This window comes from Heptranchias perlo, chromosome 24 (genome assembly GCF_035084215.1).
Source record: "Heptranchias perlo isolate sHepPer1 chromosome 24, sHepPer1.hap1, whole genome shotgun sequence".
Taxonomy (NCBI): Eukaryota; Metazoa; Chordata; class Chondrichthyes; order Hexanchiformes; family Hexanchidae; genus Heptranchias; species Heptranchias perlo.
Genome location: NC_090348.1, coordinates 14,645,233 through 14,667,560, shown reverse-complemented (window position 1 = coordinate 14,667,560; position 22,328 = coordinate 14,645,233). Strand labels below are relative to the sequence as shown.

Below are 22,328 nucleotides of genomic sequence, written 5' to 3'. Positions count from 1 at the left end.
ATCAGTTGCAAGGCCTCTTGTTCTTGATCTGTGTCTGACCACAACCCACTTAATGATTTGTCATTTAATGGGAGAGACACCTCATTTCTGGATTTATTTATCATGTTACATTGTTGAACAAGACAATGCAGATAGCCTATATGTATTGTATAAAATATCAAATTGGTGCTAATGATTCTGAAACCTCCACCATCTGCAGAATTTTTGGATTATGTCCAGGACTACATCAAGAACTGTTGGGGTCCTGGGTATGAAGAACATTTCCCCACCCCCACCCATCCATTTAAGTACAAACATGTGATAAAATGTCTTAAAAAGATTAAATATTCAATCTCCAGAAGAGCTCCAGAAGCATCTAAAAATTCTTCCACCATCTCTGCCCCCCCCCCCCCCCCGATTGGATGGGGTCTTCTAGTCTTCCTAATCTGCTCACAGGTTTCTTCAACTGCGTCTTCCAGGTCATGGCACCATGTCTGGGGCACAAGGCACAAGCGCAACCACAGTCAGGTAACTAACCTCCCATGTCTTCCCCTGCCCCCCCAACGCCCCCAACACCCAAATTCCAGTCACTTCTGTCGGTGCATGCCAATTAATACAGCCGGCAGGCAACCTTGTTTAAGGTTATGATAAGCTGCGATCATGGGGCCCCAAATGGGGGTCCTAGGGTTGCCAACTTTGCTTGGACATATTCCTGGAGGTTTCATCACGTGACCTCCCGCTTCTAACCGCCCCACCCCCATGCTCTCGCCATTGGTCATCCCACATGTAGGACCTCCTTCCTATGATAATTGGAAAGCAAGCAGACTTCATTACCCGATTGGATGATTCTTGACTGTCAGTCAAACAGCCTATTTTTGGCACCTTCAATATTTTCCTAACTAATAAACAAAAGTGTTCAACGAATATGAAAAAAAAACGTTTTTAATACCGGCAGGGTTTCTCCCTTGGCCTGCTTATAGTAGTATCCTGGATATTTTGTTTTGTTCGTTCATGGGATTTGGGCGTGGCTGTGAGCAGATTGAGGCCAGCATTTATTGCCCATCCCTAATTGCCCTTGAGAAGGTGATGGTGAACTCTTGGAGACTCCAGGACAACCCTGGATAATTGGCAACCCAAAGAGGCCGAGTTTCCGAGGCATAGGCCGTGTATTCCCGTGCATTTATACGTCTCTGGTTATGTTACAGTTTATATAGTTTATTTCTGTTCGGAGCATTTAGAGTTAACACACTGTGGTCATATAAACTCACTGTAGAAACAGACCTAATGGCTAACCATCAAATTCACAAACAAGGAGTTGCAGCAGCTGGTAATCATTTCTTTCTCTACTTCACATTCTAAGCTTTTACCAACAGTGAGGAAGAATTCGCCAGTAAACAGCCTTGAATTAAGAATTCTCAAATAAAATATACGTGTTGTGGTGTCGGAGGTTGCGAACCCCAAATGGGACTGTGAACAGCGCCTTCTGGTAACGTGGATTGGCATCAGTCAAATTACATAACTGGTGAAACATTAACTCCCGAGTCCAGTGACGGCCCTTTCTCTGTTAATTGTCAGGCTCGATCGATTTCCAGAACCATTTGAAGTTCACGCAGATGCTCTGTTTTCGCTGTTTTCAAATTGAAGGCCATCAAAACGCAAGAATGTCCTGGTTACGTTTTTAGCGCATTTTCTTTTTAACTGACTGCGCGTTTGTTCTTTCAAGTTTAGTTAAAATTGTGGGAATATAATATAAACGGGGAGAGGATGAGAGTTTTTTATAGATACACCAACAAAATCGTATTTCTCAAGTTGCCGATACTTCAGTTAAAACATCATCAGATTATGTCCAACACTTAATTGTAAACTGTCAACAGAATATTATGTGATGGGAACAATTGATCTGTTTTGCTAATCTTGAGCAAATAAAGGGCGGGGCATTGGCCTATTAAACATTGAAAAGACTGTAAGACAGTCCATCCCTGTAACTGTTTACAATTAATGTGGGCTGTTGTATGGCTGCTTGCTGCATATATATCTCCGTACAGTAACACTGTACCTGCCGGCTGAACTCGCGCTGCAGTGATTGGGTTCGAAGGTTTGCTACAGTGAGCTGCAGTCAAAGGAACATTGTCGTAAAATCTAACCAAATGATGCAGCAGTTTTCATGTTTATGGTGCGTTTTTTTTTGCGAGTGTGCACGGCGTCGTGTGCACTGAGGATTTTACCGGGTTGTCTGCACTGCGTCTAAAATATCTCAATTTTTCGTATGTGAGAAATAGTAGAGATTTTTTTTAGGAAGCGGCTGTTCTCACTGTAATGTGGGACCTGCTTTGCTGGAGCTGTGAGGTTACTGGCCGGAGAACGGTGCCCTGTCTACACTCCACAAAACACTGCTCTTATTTATTTTTTGCTGATACTGCAATGCTAGGGGATGACCAGCTCGCTTGGCTTTAATGTATTCAGTCTTCCACACTGCACCACATGAGCCTTCAACAAGGGGCCAGGATGCTGTACCAGAAGATCTTTTTCCGTAACCTGCCATGAAGTCCGTGTGCACAGTTTAACGTATTTTTTCTCTGCACTTTAATTGGTGGTGTTTTAAAACAGCGCCGGCGAGTTTTCATTCTTAACCTAGACCGCTGCTTGCTGCAACCAACGTCAGGAACAAATGACTTGTAAATGGTGTCAGTACAGTATAATATAGGCTATTAATATTTCAGCAGATCTCATACACACAAAGCTGTAAACCGATATCCATAGTAAAGCGAGGTAGAAGTACGCAGGAAAGCTTTGCATTGCTCCGAGGCTGGGTCGCATTCCTGCACTGTTCATTTTGTCCTCCTTTACTTATCAGGTAAGGGTTTATTTTTCACTTCGCTCCAAGTGAACCCTGCAGTTGCAGAGTTCCTCCTGCTCCTCCTCCTCCTCCCTCCTATCCTAATACTGCAGCTGTTTTTTTTCCAGCGAAAAGCATTCGCTGCCTTCTGCGAAGATGTGATGTGGAGATGCCGGTGATGGACTGGGGTTGACAATTGTAAACAATTTTACAACACCAAGTTATAGTCCAGCAATTTTATTTTAAATTCACAAGCTTTCGGAGATTTTCTCCTTCCTCAGGCAAATGTTTCAAGAGCTCCTTGAAGCCTACGCATTTATACATATTGAACAATACATGGTGTTTACAGACTGCCCCTGCAACTGCCCGTTGCCAAGGCAATCACCGTGTTCAGACAGAGAGGTGTCACCTGCAGAACCCCCGAATACACATTCAACAAAAAAACAAACAGGGAAAAAAAACAGAGAAAAAAAAAACACAGAGAGAGGCAGAAACATCCGGAAGGCAGAGAGAGCCAGCAAATGACCCATTATATTAAAAACAGATAAATTTTTCGCTGGTGGGGTAACGTGTAGCGTGACATGAACCCAAGATCCCGGTTGAGGCCGTCCTCATGGGTGCGGAACTTGGCTATCAATTTCTGCTCGACGATTTTGCGTTGTCGTGTGTCTCGAAGGCCGCCTTGGAGTACGCTTACCCGAAGGTCGGTGGATGAATGTCCATGACTGCTGAAGTGTTCCCCGACTGGGAGGGAACCCTCCTGTTTGGCGATTGTTGCGCGGTGTCCGTTCATCCGTTGTCGCAGCGTCTGCATGGTCTCGCCAATGTACCATGCTCTGGGGCATCCTTTCCTGCAACGTATGAGGTAGACAACGTTGGCCGAGTCACAGGAGTATGAACCATGCACCAGGTGGGTGGTTCATAGTCCTGTGACTCGGCCAACGTTGTCTACCTCATACGTTGCAGGAAAGGATGCCCCAGAGCATGGTACATTGGCGAGACCATGCAGACGCTGCGACAACGGATGAACGGACACCGCACAACAATCGCCAAACAGGAGGGTTCCCTCCCAGTCGGGGAACACTTCAGCAGTCATGGACATTCATCCACCGACCTTCGGGTAAGCGTACTCCAAGGCGGCCTTCGAGACACACGACAACGCAAAATCGTCGAGCAGAAATTGATAGCCAAGTTCCGCACCCATGAGGACGGCCTCAACTGGGATCTTGGGTTCATGTCACGCTACACGTTACCCCACCAGCGAACAAATGTTATCTGTTTTTAATATAATGGGTCATTTGCTGGCTCTCTCTGCCTTCCGGATGTTTCTGCCTCTCTCTGTGTTTTTTTTTTCTCTGTTTTTTTTCCCTGTTTGTTTTTTTGTTGAATGTGTATTCGGGGGTTCTGCAGGTGACACCTCTCTGTCTGAACACGGTGATTGCCTTGGCAACGGGCAGTTGCAGGGGCAGTCTGTAAACACCATGTATTGTTCAATATGTATAAATGCGTAGGCATCAAGGAGCTCTTGAAACGTTTGCCTGAGGAAGGAGAAAATCTCCGAAAGCTTGTGAATTTAAAATAAAATTGCTGGACTATAACTTGGTGTTGTAAAATTGTTTACAATTCTGCGAAGTTGTAAGAACGCGAGGTGCGGGCTGCTGGAAAACTCTTCAGTGCATGAGCTCCATTCACATAAGGTCCAACATTTGCCCATTTATGTCAAGCTCGGTTTTGTTTTATGCTAACCTTTTGTATTCCGCAGCACTTTGGTCCTGAGGGGGGTAGAAGCGCCACGGAATTTGCTGAGCTGCTGAGATCACTTGGATCCGTTTGAAGTGCTGAGTCCCACAATGGTTAAATCAGCCAGAAAACCCAGAGTGATCCGTTAGACCCGTTCTCCCTTAGAGCCCCCACCCATCCTCCCCACCCCCTCCAAAGTGCTGCCTCCGAATGTCCGATCGCGGGGGAGTAGCAGTCAGTGAATCGGACCCAGCCAAATCGCCCCACTGAACGCCGTCGGCCGGCAGGATGACGGTTCTCGCCGGCGACAACATAGACGAAGCCTCGGCTTTGCCCGGCCACCCTCAGGACAGCTACCCGCCGGACCACGATGACCACGAGTGTTGTGAGCGGGTGGTCATCAACATCTCAGGGCTGAGGTTCGAGACCCAGCTCAAGACCCTGGCCCAATTCCCCCACACCCTGCTGGGAAACCCCAAGAAGAGGATGCGCTACTTCGACCCGTTGCGGAACGAGTATTTCTTCGACCGGAATCGCCCCAGTTTCGATGCCATCCTGTACTATTACCAGTCGGGGGGCCGGCTCCGCAGACCCGTCAATGTGCCGCTGGAGATGTTCTCGGAGGAGATTAAATTCTACGAGCTGGGCGAGGAGGCGATGGAAAAATTCCGGGAGGACGAAGGGTTCATCAGGGAGGAGGAGCGCCCATTGCCTGAGAACGAGTACCAGCGCCAGGTATGGCTGCTGTTCGAGCATCCGGAGAGCTCGGGGCCAGCCAGGGGAATTGCCATCATCTCCGTGATGGTCATTTTAATCTCCATCGTCATCTTCTGCCTGGAGACCCTGCCTGAACTGAAGGACGACAGGGAACGGACGATGGAAGTCGGGAACACCACCATCACCTACAAAGCCAGCATCCTCACCGGCCCCTTCTTTATCGTGGAGACACTCTGCATCATCTGGTTCTCCTTCGAACTGACAGTCAGATTCTTCGCCTGTCCCAGCAAGGCGGAGTTCTTCAAGAACATCATGAATTTCATTGACATAGTGGCGATCATCCCCTATTTCATCACCCTGGGCACTGAATTGGCAGAGGAGGCCGAGGGCAACAAGAGCGGGGAACAGACCACTTCTCTGGCCATCCTCAGAGTTATCCGTTTGGTTCGAGTATTTCGGATTTTCAAGTTGTCCCGGCACTCGAAAGGCCTCCAGATCTTGGGACAGACTCTTAAAGCCAGTATGAGGGAGCTGGGACTGCTTATCTTTTTTCTGTTTATCGGAGTCATTCTGTTTTCCAGTGCCGCGTTCTTCGCGGAAGCTGACGACCGGTTGTCCTATTTCACCAGCATCCCAGAAGCTTTCTGGTGGGCAGTGGTCACCATGACTACGGTGGGTTATGGAGACATGCATCCCATCACCATCGGAGGAAAGATTGTGGGATCCTTGTGTGCCATCGCCGGGGTCCTGACCATCGCCCTGCCCGTGCCCGTCATCGTCTCCAACTTCAACTACTTCTACCACCGGGAGACCGAAGGGGAGGAGCAGGCTCAGTACCTGCACGTTAGCTGCCCGAACATTGCTTCGGACAGTGATTTACGAAGCCGCAGCTCCTCCACTATTAGCAAGTCGGACTATATGGAGATCGAGGAAGACGTGAACAACAGCATAGATAATTTTAGAGAAGCAAATCTCAGAACTGGCAACTGCACTGTAGCAAACCAAAACTGTGTGAATAAGAGCAAACTGCTGACTGATGTTTAAAGAGCCACGGGCTCAGTGACGGCAGTCATGCTTTCCAGACACTGTTACTGACCCATGTATTGCTTTGTTGACCTCGTTGATGAGTTGTGGCATTGCAGTTATGCTCAGCAAAATAAGCTTTCAGAATTACGTGGAAGGTATATTTTCATTTATTTTTAAATGGCTTTCTTTCTCCAACTGGGTAACGAGGGAAAACATTTCCCGATCCCTTCTCGTGAGCATCCGTAGGTACCTTTTTATAAACCTGGACTTGTACCCGTTCACCAAACTCGAATGGACGTTTTTCTCAGTTCATTTACAAATACCAATGCATGTGTTAAGGTGCAATTTTGCAAGCTGCACCGTGCATCCAAATAACAAACAAATAACCAAATGCTTCATATTCCTGCGTTCTGGTGAAACATGCAAGCGTCTGCAGTATTCGCACTACTGATGAGTATTTCATTGCGAGAGGTGATGTGACGGTTTAGTTCCTCTGAAAAATACACCACCGTCCTTTATCAAATAAAACAAGCGGCTGCTTTTGCCTGAACTTTATGATGTAACAACGTATCTGCTGAAAACATCTGCAGTGTTACAATTTTGCAGATAGTGCAATTCGTGTGCTTCCAGGACTGAAAGTAAAATTCCCCTGTCCCCAATTTGATGCGAGAAACGTAATTCAAAAAGAAAATCCCATAAATAATAGCATGCCTTGATATTTATTATTGACTTTTGTCGTGGCATGCCTGGGACATTACCTCAAATAACAGGAATTAAGTTTGCGTTTTAATTTATATTTCTGGAGAGTCAGTTCTCATTTGCTTTCACCAAAGGTGCAATGAATGGCTTGTTATTTAATGTATTACTTCGAAGCACTCATAGCCTGAATGTTAACTTGTATGGGGTAGAGTAACTTTTCATAGCATGTTTAACTACTTAATATTATGGCCTCTTTGGGAAGGCTAACATGTAACCCACTATAACTTATGCATGACGTCAGGTTACAAAAGAGATTTAATCAGTAAAGGTAGAACATTGAGGGACCTGATGATGTTCCTGTAGAATTTCAGGGAAATGAGTTGGTTCGTGTCCTAACAACGCTCAAAATATGATGCAACAGAGCCCATTTACTTCTGGGAAATCTCTGAACCAAATGAAAGCAGGTTAGATAATGTGTATATCTATATATGATACGATTTAATTTAAAATGGAACTAATCACACTGATAAGAAAGCATGCCTTTGTGCATTTTAGCAGAATGTAAATGTAAAATATATATAAATGATGCCTCCAAGTTGCAACTCATTTCCTAATCTATCCCGATTGAGATAAGACATTTGTTTTTTTTTTGGTTTCCCTCTACTTTACTGCAGAAACTCAGTAAATGAGGTAGTTAGTTGCTAGTGCCTTTTAAATCCTCACGCTCCCGGACTGTTGGAAGTGCCTCCGTGTACAAAGAAAAGTTGAATGACCTGACGTCCACAGAAATCATCTTAATCTGTAACACCGTGAAAATGTACCACCTCATTTCTGTCCGACAGTCTGAGGGGAAATCTTTAATTGCGAGGGCCAACGGAAAGTTATCTTGGCAAAAAAGTTGGTGGAAAAAGCAGCTCAGATGTTTGTACACAGTTCTGAAGGTGACAAGATTTAAACCAGCTGGTGAGAGATCCGGAGGAAATGCAGAACACCTTTGCAACTGGGCATTGCAGCTGTGCAAGAGCTTCCTGATGAATGATCTTACTTGGAACTTCTTTGATATCCCTATCAAATTAGATTTTAACAAAAAACTACACTGAGATCAATGTTCACAACCTGCTAACGAATTGAACAGATTTTAATGACATCAACATGAGGTGTTAAAGTGCTAAACTGAAAAACACAGAAGAATGTTAACTCCGTCTCCTTCTGCTCACCTTCATTATCTGCAATGTTCCAAATAAGAAAATGCGGTTTCCTCAGCAGACTACCTCAGTTTAGCTTGATGAACAGGACAGTTTCTTGCGTGATTCCAGGCTGAGGGGATTCTTTTTCTGGTAACTCTGAATTCACATATACAGCTAATTAAGTGTAGGTTCTTCTGCAATATCCTTTATCTTCTTTGGAGCAACACTTGCAAGTTAGTTTCAATGCTTACAAAAAATGTTGCCAACTTCTCTCGTTTAGCCTATCACCGTCCTTAGCTGTTATGCAGAAACCTATCACAACTCGCTCGCTCTGACATACTACTTCAAGCCAGAATTTCTCAAAGAGATCATGAGATGAATACAACAATATTTGGAAAACAATATGGCAATTTCCGAAGACCTGGCGAATCAAGAATTGCATTTTTGTAATTAACATCATGCTTGTTTTCGGACAGAGGGATCTACCTGGGATATTGATGTGATTATTGCAAACGACAGTTTGTCGTCGTTGGATAATACAGACTGATACAGATAGATCAAGACATGATTAAATTCCAAAAGGAATTGTGGCACTTGATTATAAATTGTACTTACTTTGAAATTTAAGGAATGCAAAAGAAAAATATTTCACAAAGAATGAAGTCACTCCAAGACTACATGACTGAATTAATTGATACAACTGAACTGAGAGTATAAATGAAAGTTACACGCAGGAATTTAGAAAAACTCTTGATGAACTGCATTTGCTGTTGGCAACAGGGCATTAACTTCCTCAAATAGATTATGTAATCCACCCATACTCTGGTTATTCTGACCCTTCTACATCACATAAACCGTGAGCTAGGAGAAAACTTTCCCCTGCGTTAAATGACTTGAATGTTGCACTCAATAAACAGGGTAAAACGATCCAATGCTGCAGAACTGCTTTGATAAAATCTACGTGGCTTCTGGCAGCTCATGTTTACTTTAGCAATTGATTTTCTGGTTTTTGGGAAATTGCGCCTTAGGTTCACGTTTATCTGCATGTAACTTGAGAAGCGTGCTGCAGCAGTTTCTTTGACAATGAAGGTTCGAAAAACCAGTGAGATGGGTTAGGGTTTGGTGATGTTTATTTGTAATCATTACAGCTGAGTACAAGATATGAATAGAGAGAAAATCTGATGTCTTTCTGGTTATACCGTTTTGGTAGATATTCTTAATCCTGGACCAACTTGGCAAACGTATTGTACATAGGCCTGAATGTATACAAGATGGCTGGTTGTGAACAGAGTAATGAAAGAGCCTCTTCTCTATTTACAATAGAACCATTAATAACAGTAGTGAAAATGAAGCAATTCAATATACCAAGAATGACTGTCTTGGTGTAATGTTTTGTAAAGTGACTTTGCCCAGTTTAAAGTGGTTTGCACTGAATAATATTCATCAAAGCAATATCATTCTAAAGAGGATCTCTCTCATTTGTTTCTGAGGTAGAATTTGGGTTGATTTTGGTCTAGAAAACGAACAATAAAAAAAGGAGAGAACAGGAGACAAAATGGTGCCCGTGATGCCCCACAACACATTACTGATGAGCACATTTCAATTCAGCCCCGCAATAAGTGACAGTGTTTCGATTTTAAATGTGTCAGGATTACAAGTAAAACTTAATCTCACTGTCTTAGTCTGATACTTTGTAGATATGTGGATGTAGCAAAAACATCCCATAATTTATTCATTTCAGATTTTTGATTCACTTCAGTCATATGTGTAAAAAGTAGAATTAGCACCTGATGAAGTCAAGGCGTCTCTGGTGTGGTTGAGGTGGCATTTTTGAGGCTGTGCACATTGTTGGTTAACAACTTGTTTGACATGAAAGTATTGGTTGCTGAAGTAGAAAAAAAATCTTAATTCCTAAGTAGTGTCAAATATAATGTTAATTAAGCATAAAAATGCACTTTAAAATTCAGCACAAATTGCCTTAACTGGTATATTGATCTTAAAAGTGAAATGAGGCTTTGCAGCCTGTGTACCATCAGGTCCAGGGCATTCAAGTTGGAATAGCCATAGTATTACTACTGTCATTTATCAGTGATATCATTTTAAAACAGCTGTGTTGACAGGCTTGTTCATTTCCTGTTTAAGGATCTCTTAATACTTCGATATATCAACATATTGTGATACATAACCCCCCCCCCCACCCCCATAATCGTAATGCAGTCATTTATTTTCTTCTATGAAGATAATTGTAGCCACGATAAACCAAAATATTGTGATGAAGTGAAAGAAAACACAGCTAAGGCAACTGTGAAAGACTTTAAATGGACAGATTATATTTCTAATAAAATGGTAGAATTGATCAGAATTATTCTAACAGTATCTGACTCTAACCATGTGTGTACCATGACCAGCCATGAAAAACCCAAAACATAATCCATCACCGACAAAAATGCTTCATTTTGGTCAAAATGCACAGTGGGTAATGATTTCACTGGTTGAATTCAAGAGATGCTACCTTGTAAGGACTAATGGAGGCTAGAACCGGAATGCAGAATCACTTTTCCCTTGGATATCTTCATTTATAAAGAATATTTGAAAAGTGCGACCCTTTGTTGCTCAGATTGCCTCTAATTTGGATCTGAGCAAGCTAATACTTAAGCCTAATTGTGTAAGCTTTAGTTTGTTTCACTCTGCGCTGTTCCTTTACTATTGTTTTTCTTGCCAAAGACAATTAGTAAGCTGCACGTTTTAGTGGTAGGCTCAGTTGCTCTGTTTAGCATGTGATTTGGATGGTTCTCAAGCTGGCTTTGGATAAGGTACTTCTCAAGCTGGCTACTCATAGGGTGGTTCTAATGCTGCCTTTGGATGGGGTGGATTTTATGCTGGCTATTGATAGGGTGCTTCTCAAGCTGACTTTGAATAGGTTGTTTCTCAGGCTGGATTTCAATAGGGTAGTTCTTAAACTGGCTTTGGATAGGGTAATGCTCGAACTGTTTGTTTGTCGAATGGTGCAAAAGTTTATCTATCACCTCATATTTCTTCCTTTAGTTAATGCATATTATCAAAAGATGCATTAATCAAGACTTTTGGTAAACTTGTTGCTGACAAAGACTGGAAAAGCTGGTAATGAACTTTGTTCTTGTGTTACTTCCTTGAAGAACAAGACCCTGCAAAAAAATTAAAGCTCACTCTATTTGTGCAGCAGCCACTTTATAGGCCAAAGAGCAGGGGAATTCACTTCAGACAATCTGTAAGGCAGCTACTTGGAGCAGTATACAATCTTTTGATTTGATAGTCAAGACAGGCAACATTTTTATTGCCATGCTCCAAAGTGGCCTGAAGATATAGATTCTTAAAGTACCATCAGTTTTTTTTGTACTAATCTGGTATACTCCATTTTTTGAACAAACAAAGAAGAATACTAAGTTACCCTCATGGTATGAATTCTTCATGCAAAGAGTGATGAACGTGTGGAATAGATTTCTGAGGGAGGCAATGGGAGTAGAGTATAAGTTTAGAGGTTGATAGATAATGTTTTGGCAGCCAAAGGTTTTGGATGGAATTCTGTTCTTAAGGGTTCAGGAAGGGAGTTCTGAGTTTCTCCTGACACTGTTGTCCTCCTCATGCTTTTGAAAGAAGTTCAGCCTCCAGAACCAAAACCCCTTCACAGCTTATCCCTCAGTTCCCTTTCTGACCTTGTGCTGTCAGAAGCTGCTCTAGTGTGCTACTGTATTACCTTCCAGTGCTCTTGTTATATGGGGCCTTAATACTGCCTCCTTCTGTAAAAGTACTTGACAAAATCTTGAACTAAGCATTTAATGTGTCAAAATAGGAGAAAATTTACCTTGTTGAACAGAGTACAAATTTCTTAAATGGACACTGCCCACAGGTGTTTTCCTTGATGGGATGATGTCAATATGCTAATGTGTTAGAGAATCTCCCTCTATTTAAATTACTGGGGTATTGCTGTGATTCATTTTGTTTCTTATGTTGAAGTTTAACTTCTCTAAAAGAATGAAAGAAAGACTTGCATTTATATTGTGTCTTTCACAACTTCAGGATGCCCCAAAGCGCTTTACAACCAATCAAGTACTTCTGAAGTGTAGTCACTGTTGTAATGTAGGAAATACAGCAGCCAATTTGCACACAGCAAGGTCCCACAAACAACAATGTGATAATGACCAGATAATCTTTATTTGTGATGTTGGTTTTGGGACAAATATTGGCCAGGTCACTGGGCAGAATTTCTTTGAAATAATGCCATTGCATCTTTTATGTCCAACTGAGAGAGCAGATGGGTCTTCGATTTATTATCTCATCTGAAGGACAGCATGTCCTACCGTGCAGCACTCCCTCAGTACTGCCCTGGAATGTCAGCCAAGATTTTGTGCTCAAAGCTCTGGCGTGGGACTTGAACCCTCAACCTGACTCAGACGCGAGAGAGCTGCTACTGAGCCACGGCTGATGGTAAGGATGGTAAGGAACCTAACACTTATATCACAACCCAGCTAATACAGACTCACTTTTTCACCCAGAGAAAGACTGTGAGCCAAATGCTTAATCTTTGCCCCACCCCCAGCTCTTCATGTCATGGAATGGCTAATTGCGCTGCCAATAAGAACAGTCATTTCAATTCAAGAACTTCCTCCTGCCCTCCCCCATGGTACCTTCATATGATGGAACATATATCTAATTATTTTGCTTCATTGGTGGAACAAGAAGAGAGAGAGAGAACAAAGAAAAGGTCTGTGACCTCAAAGTCTCCATACATATATTTTCTAAGAGTTGAGTTTTGTTTCCCCACAGATATGTGCCTTAAGGACCATTCATTGCACTTATTAAGGATATGCATCAGTTGTAAGGCCTCTTGTTCTTGCTCTGTATCTGACCATAACCCACTTAACAATTTGTCCTCCAATGGGAGAGACACCTCATTTCTGGATTTATTTATCATGTTACGTTGTTGAACAAGACAATGTAGATAACCTATATGTATTGTACAAAATATCTAATTGGTGCTAATGATTCTGAAGCCTCCACCATCTGCAGAATTTTTGGATTATGTCCAGGGCTGCATTAAGAAGTCTTGGGGCCCTGGGTATGAAGAACATTCCCCCACCGCCGCCCCAACCATTAAAGCACAAATATGTAATAAAATATCTAAAGATTACATAGTCAATCTCCAGAAGAGCTCCAGAAGCATCTAGAAATTCTTCCACCACATCTTCCCACCCTGATATGACGGGGTCTTCCAGTCTTCCCAATCTGCTCACCAACACGTCTTCCAGCTCATGGCACCACGTCTGGGACACAAGGCACAAGCACGACCACAGTCAGGTAACTAACACCCCACCCCCAACCACTCCCAAATTCCAGTCACTGCCAGCTCTGCATTTCAATTAATGCAACCGGCAGGCAACGCTGCTTAAGGTTATGATGAGCTGCGATCATAGGGCCCCTAGTGGGGGGGCCCTAGGGTTGCCAACTTTGCTTGGACATATTCCTGGAGGTTTCATCACGTGACCTCCCGCTTCTAACTGCCCCGCCCCAATGCTCCCGCCATTGGTCATCCCACACGTCCGACCACCTTCCCATGATAATTGGAAAGCAAACAGATACTTCATTACCCGATTGGATGATTCTTGACTGTCAGTCAAACAGTCTTTTTTTGGCACCTTCAATATTTTTCTAACTAATAAACAAAAGTGTTCAAAGAAAATGAAAAAAAAAGCATATTTTTAATACCCCCAGGATTTCTCTCTTGGGCTACTTATTCTATAATTCCTGGAGACTCCAGGACAATCCTGGATGGTTGGCAACCCTAAGGGGTCCCCATATTTGACCGAAGTACCTAGGAATGTGTCTCATATGCACTAATGCAGCCCTGGTTATGTTACAGTTTATGTCCTTTTTCTGTTGGGAGCATTTGGGCAGATAAACTCACTGTCTAAACACACCTGGTGGCTGACCATCAAATTCACAACCAAGGAGTTGCACCAGCTGATTCTAATTTTTTGCTCTACAGTTCATGTTCTAAGTTTTATCAACAGTGAGGATAAATTTGCCAGTAAACAGCCTTGAATTAAGAATGCTCTAATTAAATACACATGTTGTGGTGTAGGAGGTTGCGAACTTCAGTATTAGGGCAAATGGAACTGTGAACAGCGCCTTCTGGTAATGTGGATTGGCATCAGTCAAATTACATAAGTGGTGAAACATTAACTCCCGAGTCCAGTGACGGTCCTTTCTCTGTTAATTGTCAGGCTCGATCAATTTCCAGAACCATTTGAGGTTTACGCAGATGCTCTGTTTTTGCTGCTTTCAAATTGGAGGCCAACAAAACGCAGGAATCCCATGTTTACGTTTTTAGCGCATTTTCTTTTCAATGGGATGAGAACAGATCTGGCCCAGGTAAATTGGAATCAAAGTTTAGCAGGCAAAACCGTAATTGAACAGAGGGCGTCCTTTCAGGAGGAGATGGTTCGGGTACAGTTTAGGCACATTCCCATGAGGCAGAAAGATAGGGCAAATAAAGCCAGAGCTCCCTGGATGACAAAAGAGATAGTGAGTAAGATGAAATGGAAAAAAGGGGTGTATGACAGATGTCAGGTTGATAACACAAGTGAGAACCAGGCTGAATATAGAAAGTTCAGAGGGGAAGTGAAAAAGGAAATAAGAGGGGCAAAGAGAGAGTATGAGAATAGACTGATGGCCAACATAAGGGGAATCCAAAAGCCTTCTACAGGCATGTAAACAGTAAATGGGTAGTAAGAGGAGGGGTGGGGCCGATTAGGGATCATAAAGGAGATCTACTCATGGAGGCAGAGGGGATGGCTGAGGTACTAAATGAGTACTTTGCAACTGTCTTTACCAAGGAAGAAGATGCTGCCAGAGTCTCAGTCAAGGAAGATGTAGTTGAGATACTGGATGGGCTAAAAATTGATAAAGAAGAGGTATTAAAAAGGCTAGCTGTACTTAAAGTAGATAAATCACCCGGTTCGGATGGGATGCATTTTAGGTTGCTGAGGGAAGTAAGAGTGGAAATTGTGGAGATGCTGGCCATAATCTTCCAAACATCCGTAGATACGGGGGCGGTGCCAGAGGACTGGAGAATTGTAAATGCGACACCCTTTTTCAAAAAAGGGTGTAAGGATAAACCCAGCAACAATAGATCAGTCAGTTTAACCTCAGTGGTGGGGAAACTTTTAGAAACGATAATCCGGGACAGAATTAACAGTCACTTGGATGAGTTGGATTGATTAGGAAAAGCCAGCATGGATTTGTTAAAGGAAAATCATGTTTAACTGACCTGATAGAGTTTTTTGATGAGTTAACAGAGAGGGTAGATGAGGGCAATGCAGTTGATATGGACTTTCAAAAAGCGTTTGATAAAGTGCCGCATGGTAGGCTTATCATCAAGATTGCGGCCCATGGAATAAAGAGAGCAGTAGCAACATGGATACAGAATTGGCTAAGTGACAGGAAACAGAGAGTGGTGGTGAAAGGTTGTTTTTTGGTCTGGAGGGAGGTGTACAAGTGGTGTTCCCCAGGGTTCGGTGATGAGACCACTGCTTTTCTTGATATATATTAATGACTTTGGACTTGGGTGTAGGGGGCACAATTTTAAAAATTTGCAGATGACACAAAACTTGGAAGTGTAGCGAACAGTGAGGAGGATAGTGATAGACTTCAAGAGGATATAGACAGGCTGGTGACATGGGCGGACACCGTAGCAGATGAAATTTAACGCAGAAAAATGTGAAGTGATACATTTCAGTAGGAAGAACGAGGAGAGGCAATATAAACTGGAGAGCACAACTCTAAAAGGGGTACAGGAACAGAGAGATCTGGGGGTCTATGTGCACAAATCGTTGAAGATGGTAGGGCAGGTCGAGAAAGCGGTTAAAAAAGCATACGGGATCCTGGGCTTTATAAATAGAGGCATAGAGTACAAAAGTATGGAAGTCATGATGAACCTTTCTAAAACACTGGTTTGGCCACAACTGGAGTAGTGTGTCCAGTCCTGGGCACTGCACTTTAGGAAAGATGTGAAGGCCTTAGAGAGGGTGCAGAAGAGATTTACCAGAATGATTACAGGGATGAGGGATTTTAGTTACGTGGATAAACTGGAGAAGCTGGGATTGTTCTCCATGGAACAGAGATGGTTGCGAGGAGATTTGATAGAGGTATTCACAATCATGAAGAGTCTAGACAGAGTAGATAGAGAGAAACTGTTCCCATTGGTGAAAGGGTCAAGAACCAGAGGACATAGATTTAAGGTGATTGGCAAAAGAACCAAAGGTGACATGAGGACAAACTTTTCCAGGCAGGGTGTGGTCAGGATCTGGAATGCACTGCCTGAGGGGGTGGTGGAGATTCAATCATGGCCTTCAAAAAGGAACTGGATAAATACTTGAAAGGAAAAAAATGCAGGGTTATGGGGATAGTGCGGGGGAGTGGGACGAGCTGGATTGGTGTTGCACAGAGCCAGCGCGGACTCGGTGGGCCGAGTGGCCTCCTTCCGTGTTACAACCTTTCTTTGATTCTGTAACTGACTGCGCGTTTGTTCTTTCAAGTTTAAGTAAAATTGTGGGAATATAATATAAACGGGGAGAGGATGAGATTTTTTTATAGATACACCAACAAAATCGTATTTCTCAAGTTGTCGATACTTCAGTTAAAACATCATCAGCGCGCTGTGTTAGCAATCTTATCAAGATTATGTCCAACACTTAATATTCTGTTGACAGTTTAAAATTATGTGTGATGGGAACAATTGATCTGTTTTGCTAATCTTGAGCAAATAAAGGGCGGGGCATTGGCCTATTAAACATTGAAAAGACTGTAAGACAGTCCATCCCTGTAACTGTTTACAATTAATGTGGGCTGTTGTATGGCTGCTTGCTGCATATATATCTCCGTACAGTAACATTGTACCTGCCGGCTGAACTCGCGCTGCAGTGATTGGGTTCGAAGGTTTGCTACAGTGAGCTGCAGTCAAAGGAACATTGTCGTAAAATCTAACCAAATGATGCAGCAGTTTTCATGTTTATGGTGCGTTTTTTTTGCGAGTGTGCACGGCGTCGTGTGCACTGAGGATTTTACCGGGTTGTCTGCACTGCGTCTAAAATATCTCAATTTTTCGTATGTGAGAAATAGTAGAGATTTTTTTTAGGAAGCGGCTGTTCTCACTGTAATGTGGGACCTGCTTTGCTGGAGCTGTGAGGTTACTGGCCGGAGAACGGTGCCCTGTCTACACTCCACAAAACACTGCTCTTATTTATTTTTTGCTGACACTGCAATGCTAGGGGATGACCAGCTCGCTTGGCTTTAATGTATTCAGTCTTCCACACTGCACCACATGAGCCTTCAACAAGGGGCCAGGATGCTGTACCAGAAGATCTTTTTCCGTAACCTGCCATGAAGTCCGTGTGCACAGTTTAACGTATTTTTTCTCTGCACTTTAATTGGTGGTGTTTTAAAACAGCGCCGGCGAGTTTTCATTCTTAACCTAGACCGCTGCTTGCTGCAACCAACGTCAGGAACAAATGACTTGTAAATGGTGTCAGTACAGTATAATATAGGCTATTAATATTTCAGCAGATCTCATACACACAAAGCTGTAAACCGATATCCATAGTAAAGCGAGGTAGAAGTACGCAGGAAAGCTTTGCATTGCTCCGAGGCTGGGTCGCATTCCTGCACTGTTCATTTTGTCCTCCTTTACTTATCAGGTAAGGGTTTATTTTTCACTTCGCTCCAAGTGAACCCTGCAGTTGCAGAGTTCCTCCTGCTCCTCCTCCTCCTCCCTCCTATCCTAATACTGCAGCTGTTTTTTTTCCAGCGAAAACCATTCGCTGCCTTCTGCGAAGATGTAAGAACGCGAGGTCCGGGCTGCTGGAAAACTCTTCAGTGCATGAGCTCCATTCACATAGGGTCCAACATTTGCCCATTTATGTTAAGTTCAGTTTTGTTTTATGCTAACCTTTTGTATTCCGCAGCACTTTGGTCCTGAGGGGAAGAAACGCCACGGAATTTGCTGAGCTGCTGAGATCACTTGGATCCGTTTGAAGTGCTGAGTCCCACAATGGTTAAATCAGCCAGAAAACCCAGAGTGATCCGTTAGACCCGTTCTCCCTTCGAGCCCCAACCGTCCTCCCCACCCCCTCCAAAGTGCTGCCTCCGAATGTCCGATCGCGGGGGAGTAGCAGTCAGTGAATCGGACCCAGCCAAATCGCCCCACTGAACGCCGTCGGCCGGCAGGATGACGGTTCTCGCCGGCGACAACATAGACGAAGCCTCGGCTTTGCCCGGCCACCCTCAGGACAGCTACCCGCCGGACCACGATGACCACGAGTGTTGTGAGCGGGTGGTCATCAACATCTCAGGGCTGAGGTTCGAGACCCAGCTCAAGACCCTGGCCCAATTCCCCCACACCCTGCTGGGAAACCCCAAGAAGAGGATGCGCTACTTCGACCCGTTGCGGAACGAGTATTTCTTCGACCGGAATCGCCCCAGTTTCGATGCCATCCTGTACTATTACCAGTCGGGGGGCCGGCTCCGCAGACCCGTCAATGTGCCGCTGGAGATGTTCTCGGAGGAGATTAAATTCTACGAGCTGGGCGAGGAGGCGATGGAAAAATTCCGGGAGGACGAAGGGTTCATCAGGGAGGAGGAGCGCCCATTGCCTGAGAACGAGTACCAGCGCCAGGTATGGCTGCTGTTCGAGCATCCGGAGAGCTCGGGGCCAGCCAGGGGAATTGCCATCATCTCCGTGATGGTCATTTTAATCTCCATCGTCATCTTCTGCCTGGAGACCCTGCCTGAACTGAAGGACGACAGGGAACGGACGATGGAAGTCGGGAACACCACCATCACCTACAAAGCCAGCATCCTCACCGGCCCCTTCTTTATCGTGGAGACACTCTGCATCATCTGGTTCTCCTTCGAACTGACAGTCAGATTCTTCGCCTGTCCCAGCAAGGCGGAGTTCTTCAAGAACATCATGAATTTCATTGACATAGTGGCGATCATCCCCTATTTCATCACCCTGGGCACTGAATTGGCAGAGGAGGCCGAGGGCAACAAGAGCGGGGAACAGACCACTTCTCTGGCCATCCTCAGAGTTATCCGTTTGGTTCGAGTATTTCGGATTTTCAAGTTGTCCCGGCACTCGAAAGGCCTCCAGATCTTGGGACAGACTCTTAAAGCCAGTATGAGGGAGCTGGGACTGCTTATCTTTTTTCTGTTTATCGGAGTCATTCTGTTTTCCAGTGCCGCGTTCTTCGCGGAAGCTGACGACCGGTTGTCCTATTTCACCAGCATCCCAGAAGCTTTCTGGTGGGCAGTGGTCACCATGACTACGGTGGGTTATGGAGACATGCATCCCATCACCATCGGAGGAAAGATTGTGGGATCCTTGTGTGCCATCGCCGGGGTCCTGACCATCGCCCTGCCCGTGCCCGTCATCGTCTCCAACTTCAACTACTTCTACCACCGGGAGACCGAAGGGGAGGAGCAGGCTCAGTACCTGCACGTTAGCTGCCCGAACATTGCTTCGGACAGTGATTTACGAAGCCGCAGCTCCTCCACTATTAGCAAGTCGGACTATATGGAGATCGAGGAAGACGTGAACAACAGCATAGATAATTTTAGAGAAGCAAATCTCAGAACTGGCAACTGCACTGTAGCAAACCAAAATTGTGTGAATAAGAGCAAACTGCTGACTGACGTTTAAAGAGCCACGGGCTCAGTGACGGCAGTCATGCTTCCCAGACACTGTTACTGACCCATGTATTGCTTTGTTGACCTCGTTGATGAGTTGTGGCATTGCAGTTATGCTCAGCAAAATAAGCTTTCAGAATTACGTGGAAGGTATATTTTCATTTATTTTTAAATGGCTTTCTTTCTCCAACTGGGTAACGAGGGAAAACATTTCCCGATCCCTTCTCGTGAGCATCCGTAGGTACCTTTTTATAAACCTGGACTTGTACCCGTTCACCAAACTCGAATGGACGTTTTTCTCAGTTCATTTACAAATACCAATGCATGTGTTAAGGTGCAATTTTGCAAGCTGCACCGTGCATCCAAATAACAAACAAATAACCAAATGCTTCAGATGACTGCGTTCTGGTGAAACTTGCAAGCGTCTGCAGTGTTCGCACTACTGATGAGTATTTCATTGCGAGAGGTGATGTGACGGTTTTGGTCCGCTGAAAAATACTTCATCAAAGAAAGCAAGTTACTGCTTTTGCCTGAACTTTATGATGTAACAACGTATCTGCTGAAAACAACTGCAGTGTTGCAATTTTGCAGTTTCAGCAATTCATGTGCTTCCAGGATTGAACGTAAAATTCCCCTGTCCCCAATTTGATGCGAGAAACATAGTTCAAAAAGAAAATCCCTAAAATAGCATGCCTTGATATTGAAGATTCACTTTTATCCTGGCATGCTTGGGACATTACCTCAAATAACAGGAATGAAGTTTGCTTTTTAAATTACATCTCTGGAGAGTTAAATCTTATTTGCTTTCACCAAAAGTGCAATGGCTTATTATTTAATTTATTGCTTCGAACACTCATTGCCTGAATGTTAACTCGCATGGGACAGAGTAACTTTAAATCATAGCATGTTTAACTACTTAACATTATGGCCTTTTTGGGAAGGGAAATGTGTAACCCACTATAACTAATGCATGACGTCAGATTACAAAAGAGATTTAATCGGTAAAGATAGGACATTGAGGGACCTGATGATTTTCTTGTCGAATTTCAGGGAAATCAGTTGGTTCGCGTCGTAACAACGCTCAACATATGATGCAAAAGAGCCCAGTTACTTCTGGGAAATCTCTGAACTAAATTAAAGCGGGTTACATAATGTATTTATTTCTATATGATACGTTTTAATTTAAAATGGAACTAATCACACTGAGAAGAAAGCATGCCTTTGGTGCATTTTAGCAGAATGTAAATGTAAAATGTATGTAAATGATGCCTCCAACTTGCAACTCGTTTCTTAATCTATCCCGATTGAGATAAGACATTTTTTGAGCTTCCCTCTACCTTACTGCAGAAACTCAGTAAATTACGTAGTTGGTTGCTAGTGCCTTTCAAATCCTTACACTCCCGGACTGCTGGAAGTGCCTCCATGTGCAAAGAAAAGTTGAATGCGCTGATATCCACATAAATCCTCTCAATCTGTAACACCGTGAAAATGTACCAACTCATTTCTGTCCGACAATCTGGGCGGAAATTTTTAATTGCGAGGACAAACGGAGTTATCTTGGCAAAAAGTTAGTGGAAAAAGCAGATCAGAAGATGGTGAGAGATACGGAGGAAATGCAGAACACCTTAGCAACTGGACATTGCAGCTGAGCAAGAGCTGCCTGATAAATTATCTTTCTTGGAACTTCTTCGATGTCCCCATCAAATTAGATTTTATCAAAAACTACACTTAGATGAGCGTTCACAACCTGCTAAGGAATTGTACAGATTTTAATGACATCAACATGAGTTGTTAAACAGTTGAACTGAAAAACACAAAAAATTGTTAACTCCGAGTCTTTCTGCTCACCTGCATAATCTCCAATGTACCAAAAAGGGAAATGCAGTTTCCTCAGCAGACTACCTCAGTTTAGCTTGATGAAAAGGACAGTTACATTGCGTGGCTCCAGGCTGAGGGGATTCTTTGTTTGTAACTCTGAATTCACATAAACAGCTATTTAAGTGTAGGTTCTTCCTCAATATCCCTTGTTATCTTCTCTAGAGCCACACCTGCAAGTTAATTTCAATGCTTACATATAATATGTTGCCAACTTCTATCGTTTAGCCTATCACTGTCCTTGGTCTAATTGTTACGCAGAAACCTATCACAGCTTACTCCGACATACTACTTAAGGCCAGAAGCTCTCAAGACATCATGAGACGATTAGAACAATATTTGGAATACTATATGGCAATTTCCCAAAGACCTGGAGAAACAGGAGTTACATTTTTGTCATTAACTTCATGCAAGTCTTCAGACAGAGGGTTCTACCTGGATATGGATGTGTTTATTGCAAGCAACAGTTTTCGTCGTCGAAAAGTACAGACTGCTACAGAGAGATCAAGACATGATTAAATCCCAAAATGAATAATGGCACTTGATTA

At 43.6% G+C, this 22,328-nt stretch overlaps 2 protein-coding genes across 2 annotated transcripts; both read left to right on the top strand.

The window, feature by feature from the left end:
* Nucleotides 1–4,772: 4,772 nt before the first annotated feature.
* Nucleotides 4,773–6,328, top strand: LOC137341829 (potassium voltage-gated channel subfamily A member 1). The gene has a single exon (XM_068005341.1). The coding sequence runs from the start codon at nucleotides 4,844–4,846 to the stop codon at nucleotides 6,314–6,316; it is 1,473 nt and encodes a 490-aa protein (XP_067861442.1). The 5' UTR covers nucleotides 4,773–4,843; the 3' UTR covers nucleotides 6,317–6,328.
* A 12,000-nt stretch (nucleotides 6,329–18,328) lies between these two features.
* On the top strand, nucleotides 18,329–19,918 carry LOC137341828 (potassium voltage-gated channel subfamily A member 1). Its single transcript, XM_068005339.1, has one exon. The coding sequence runs from the start codon at nucleotides 18,446–18,448 to the stop codon at nucleotides 19,916–19,918; it is 1,473 nt and encodes a 490-aa protein (XP_067861440.1). The 5' UTR covers nucleotides 18,329–18,445.
* The last annotated feature ends 2,410 nt before the right edge of the window (nucleotides 19,919–22,328 follow it).

What these genes read in the sequence shown, in the direction of transcription:
- LOC137341828 (XM_068005339.1), top strand. Translation starts at nt 18,446, where the DNA reads ATGACGGTTCTCGCCGGCGACAACATAGACGAAGCCTCGGCTTTGCCC.
- LOC137341829 (XM_068005341.1), top strand. Translation starts at nt 4,844, where the DNA reads ATGACGGTTCTCGCCGGCGACAACATAGACGAAGCCTCGGCTTTGCCC.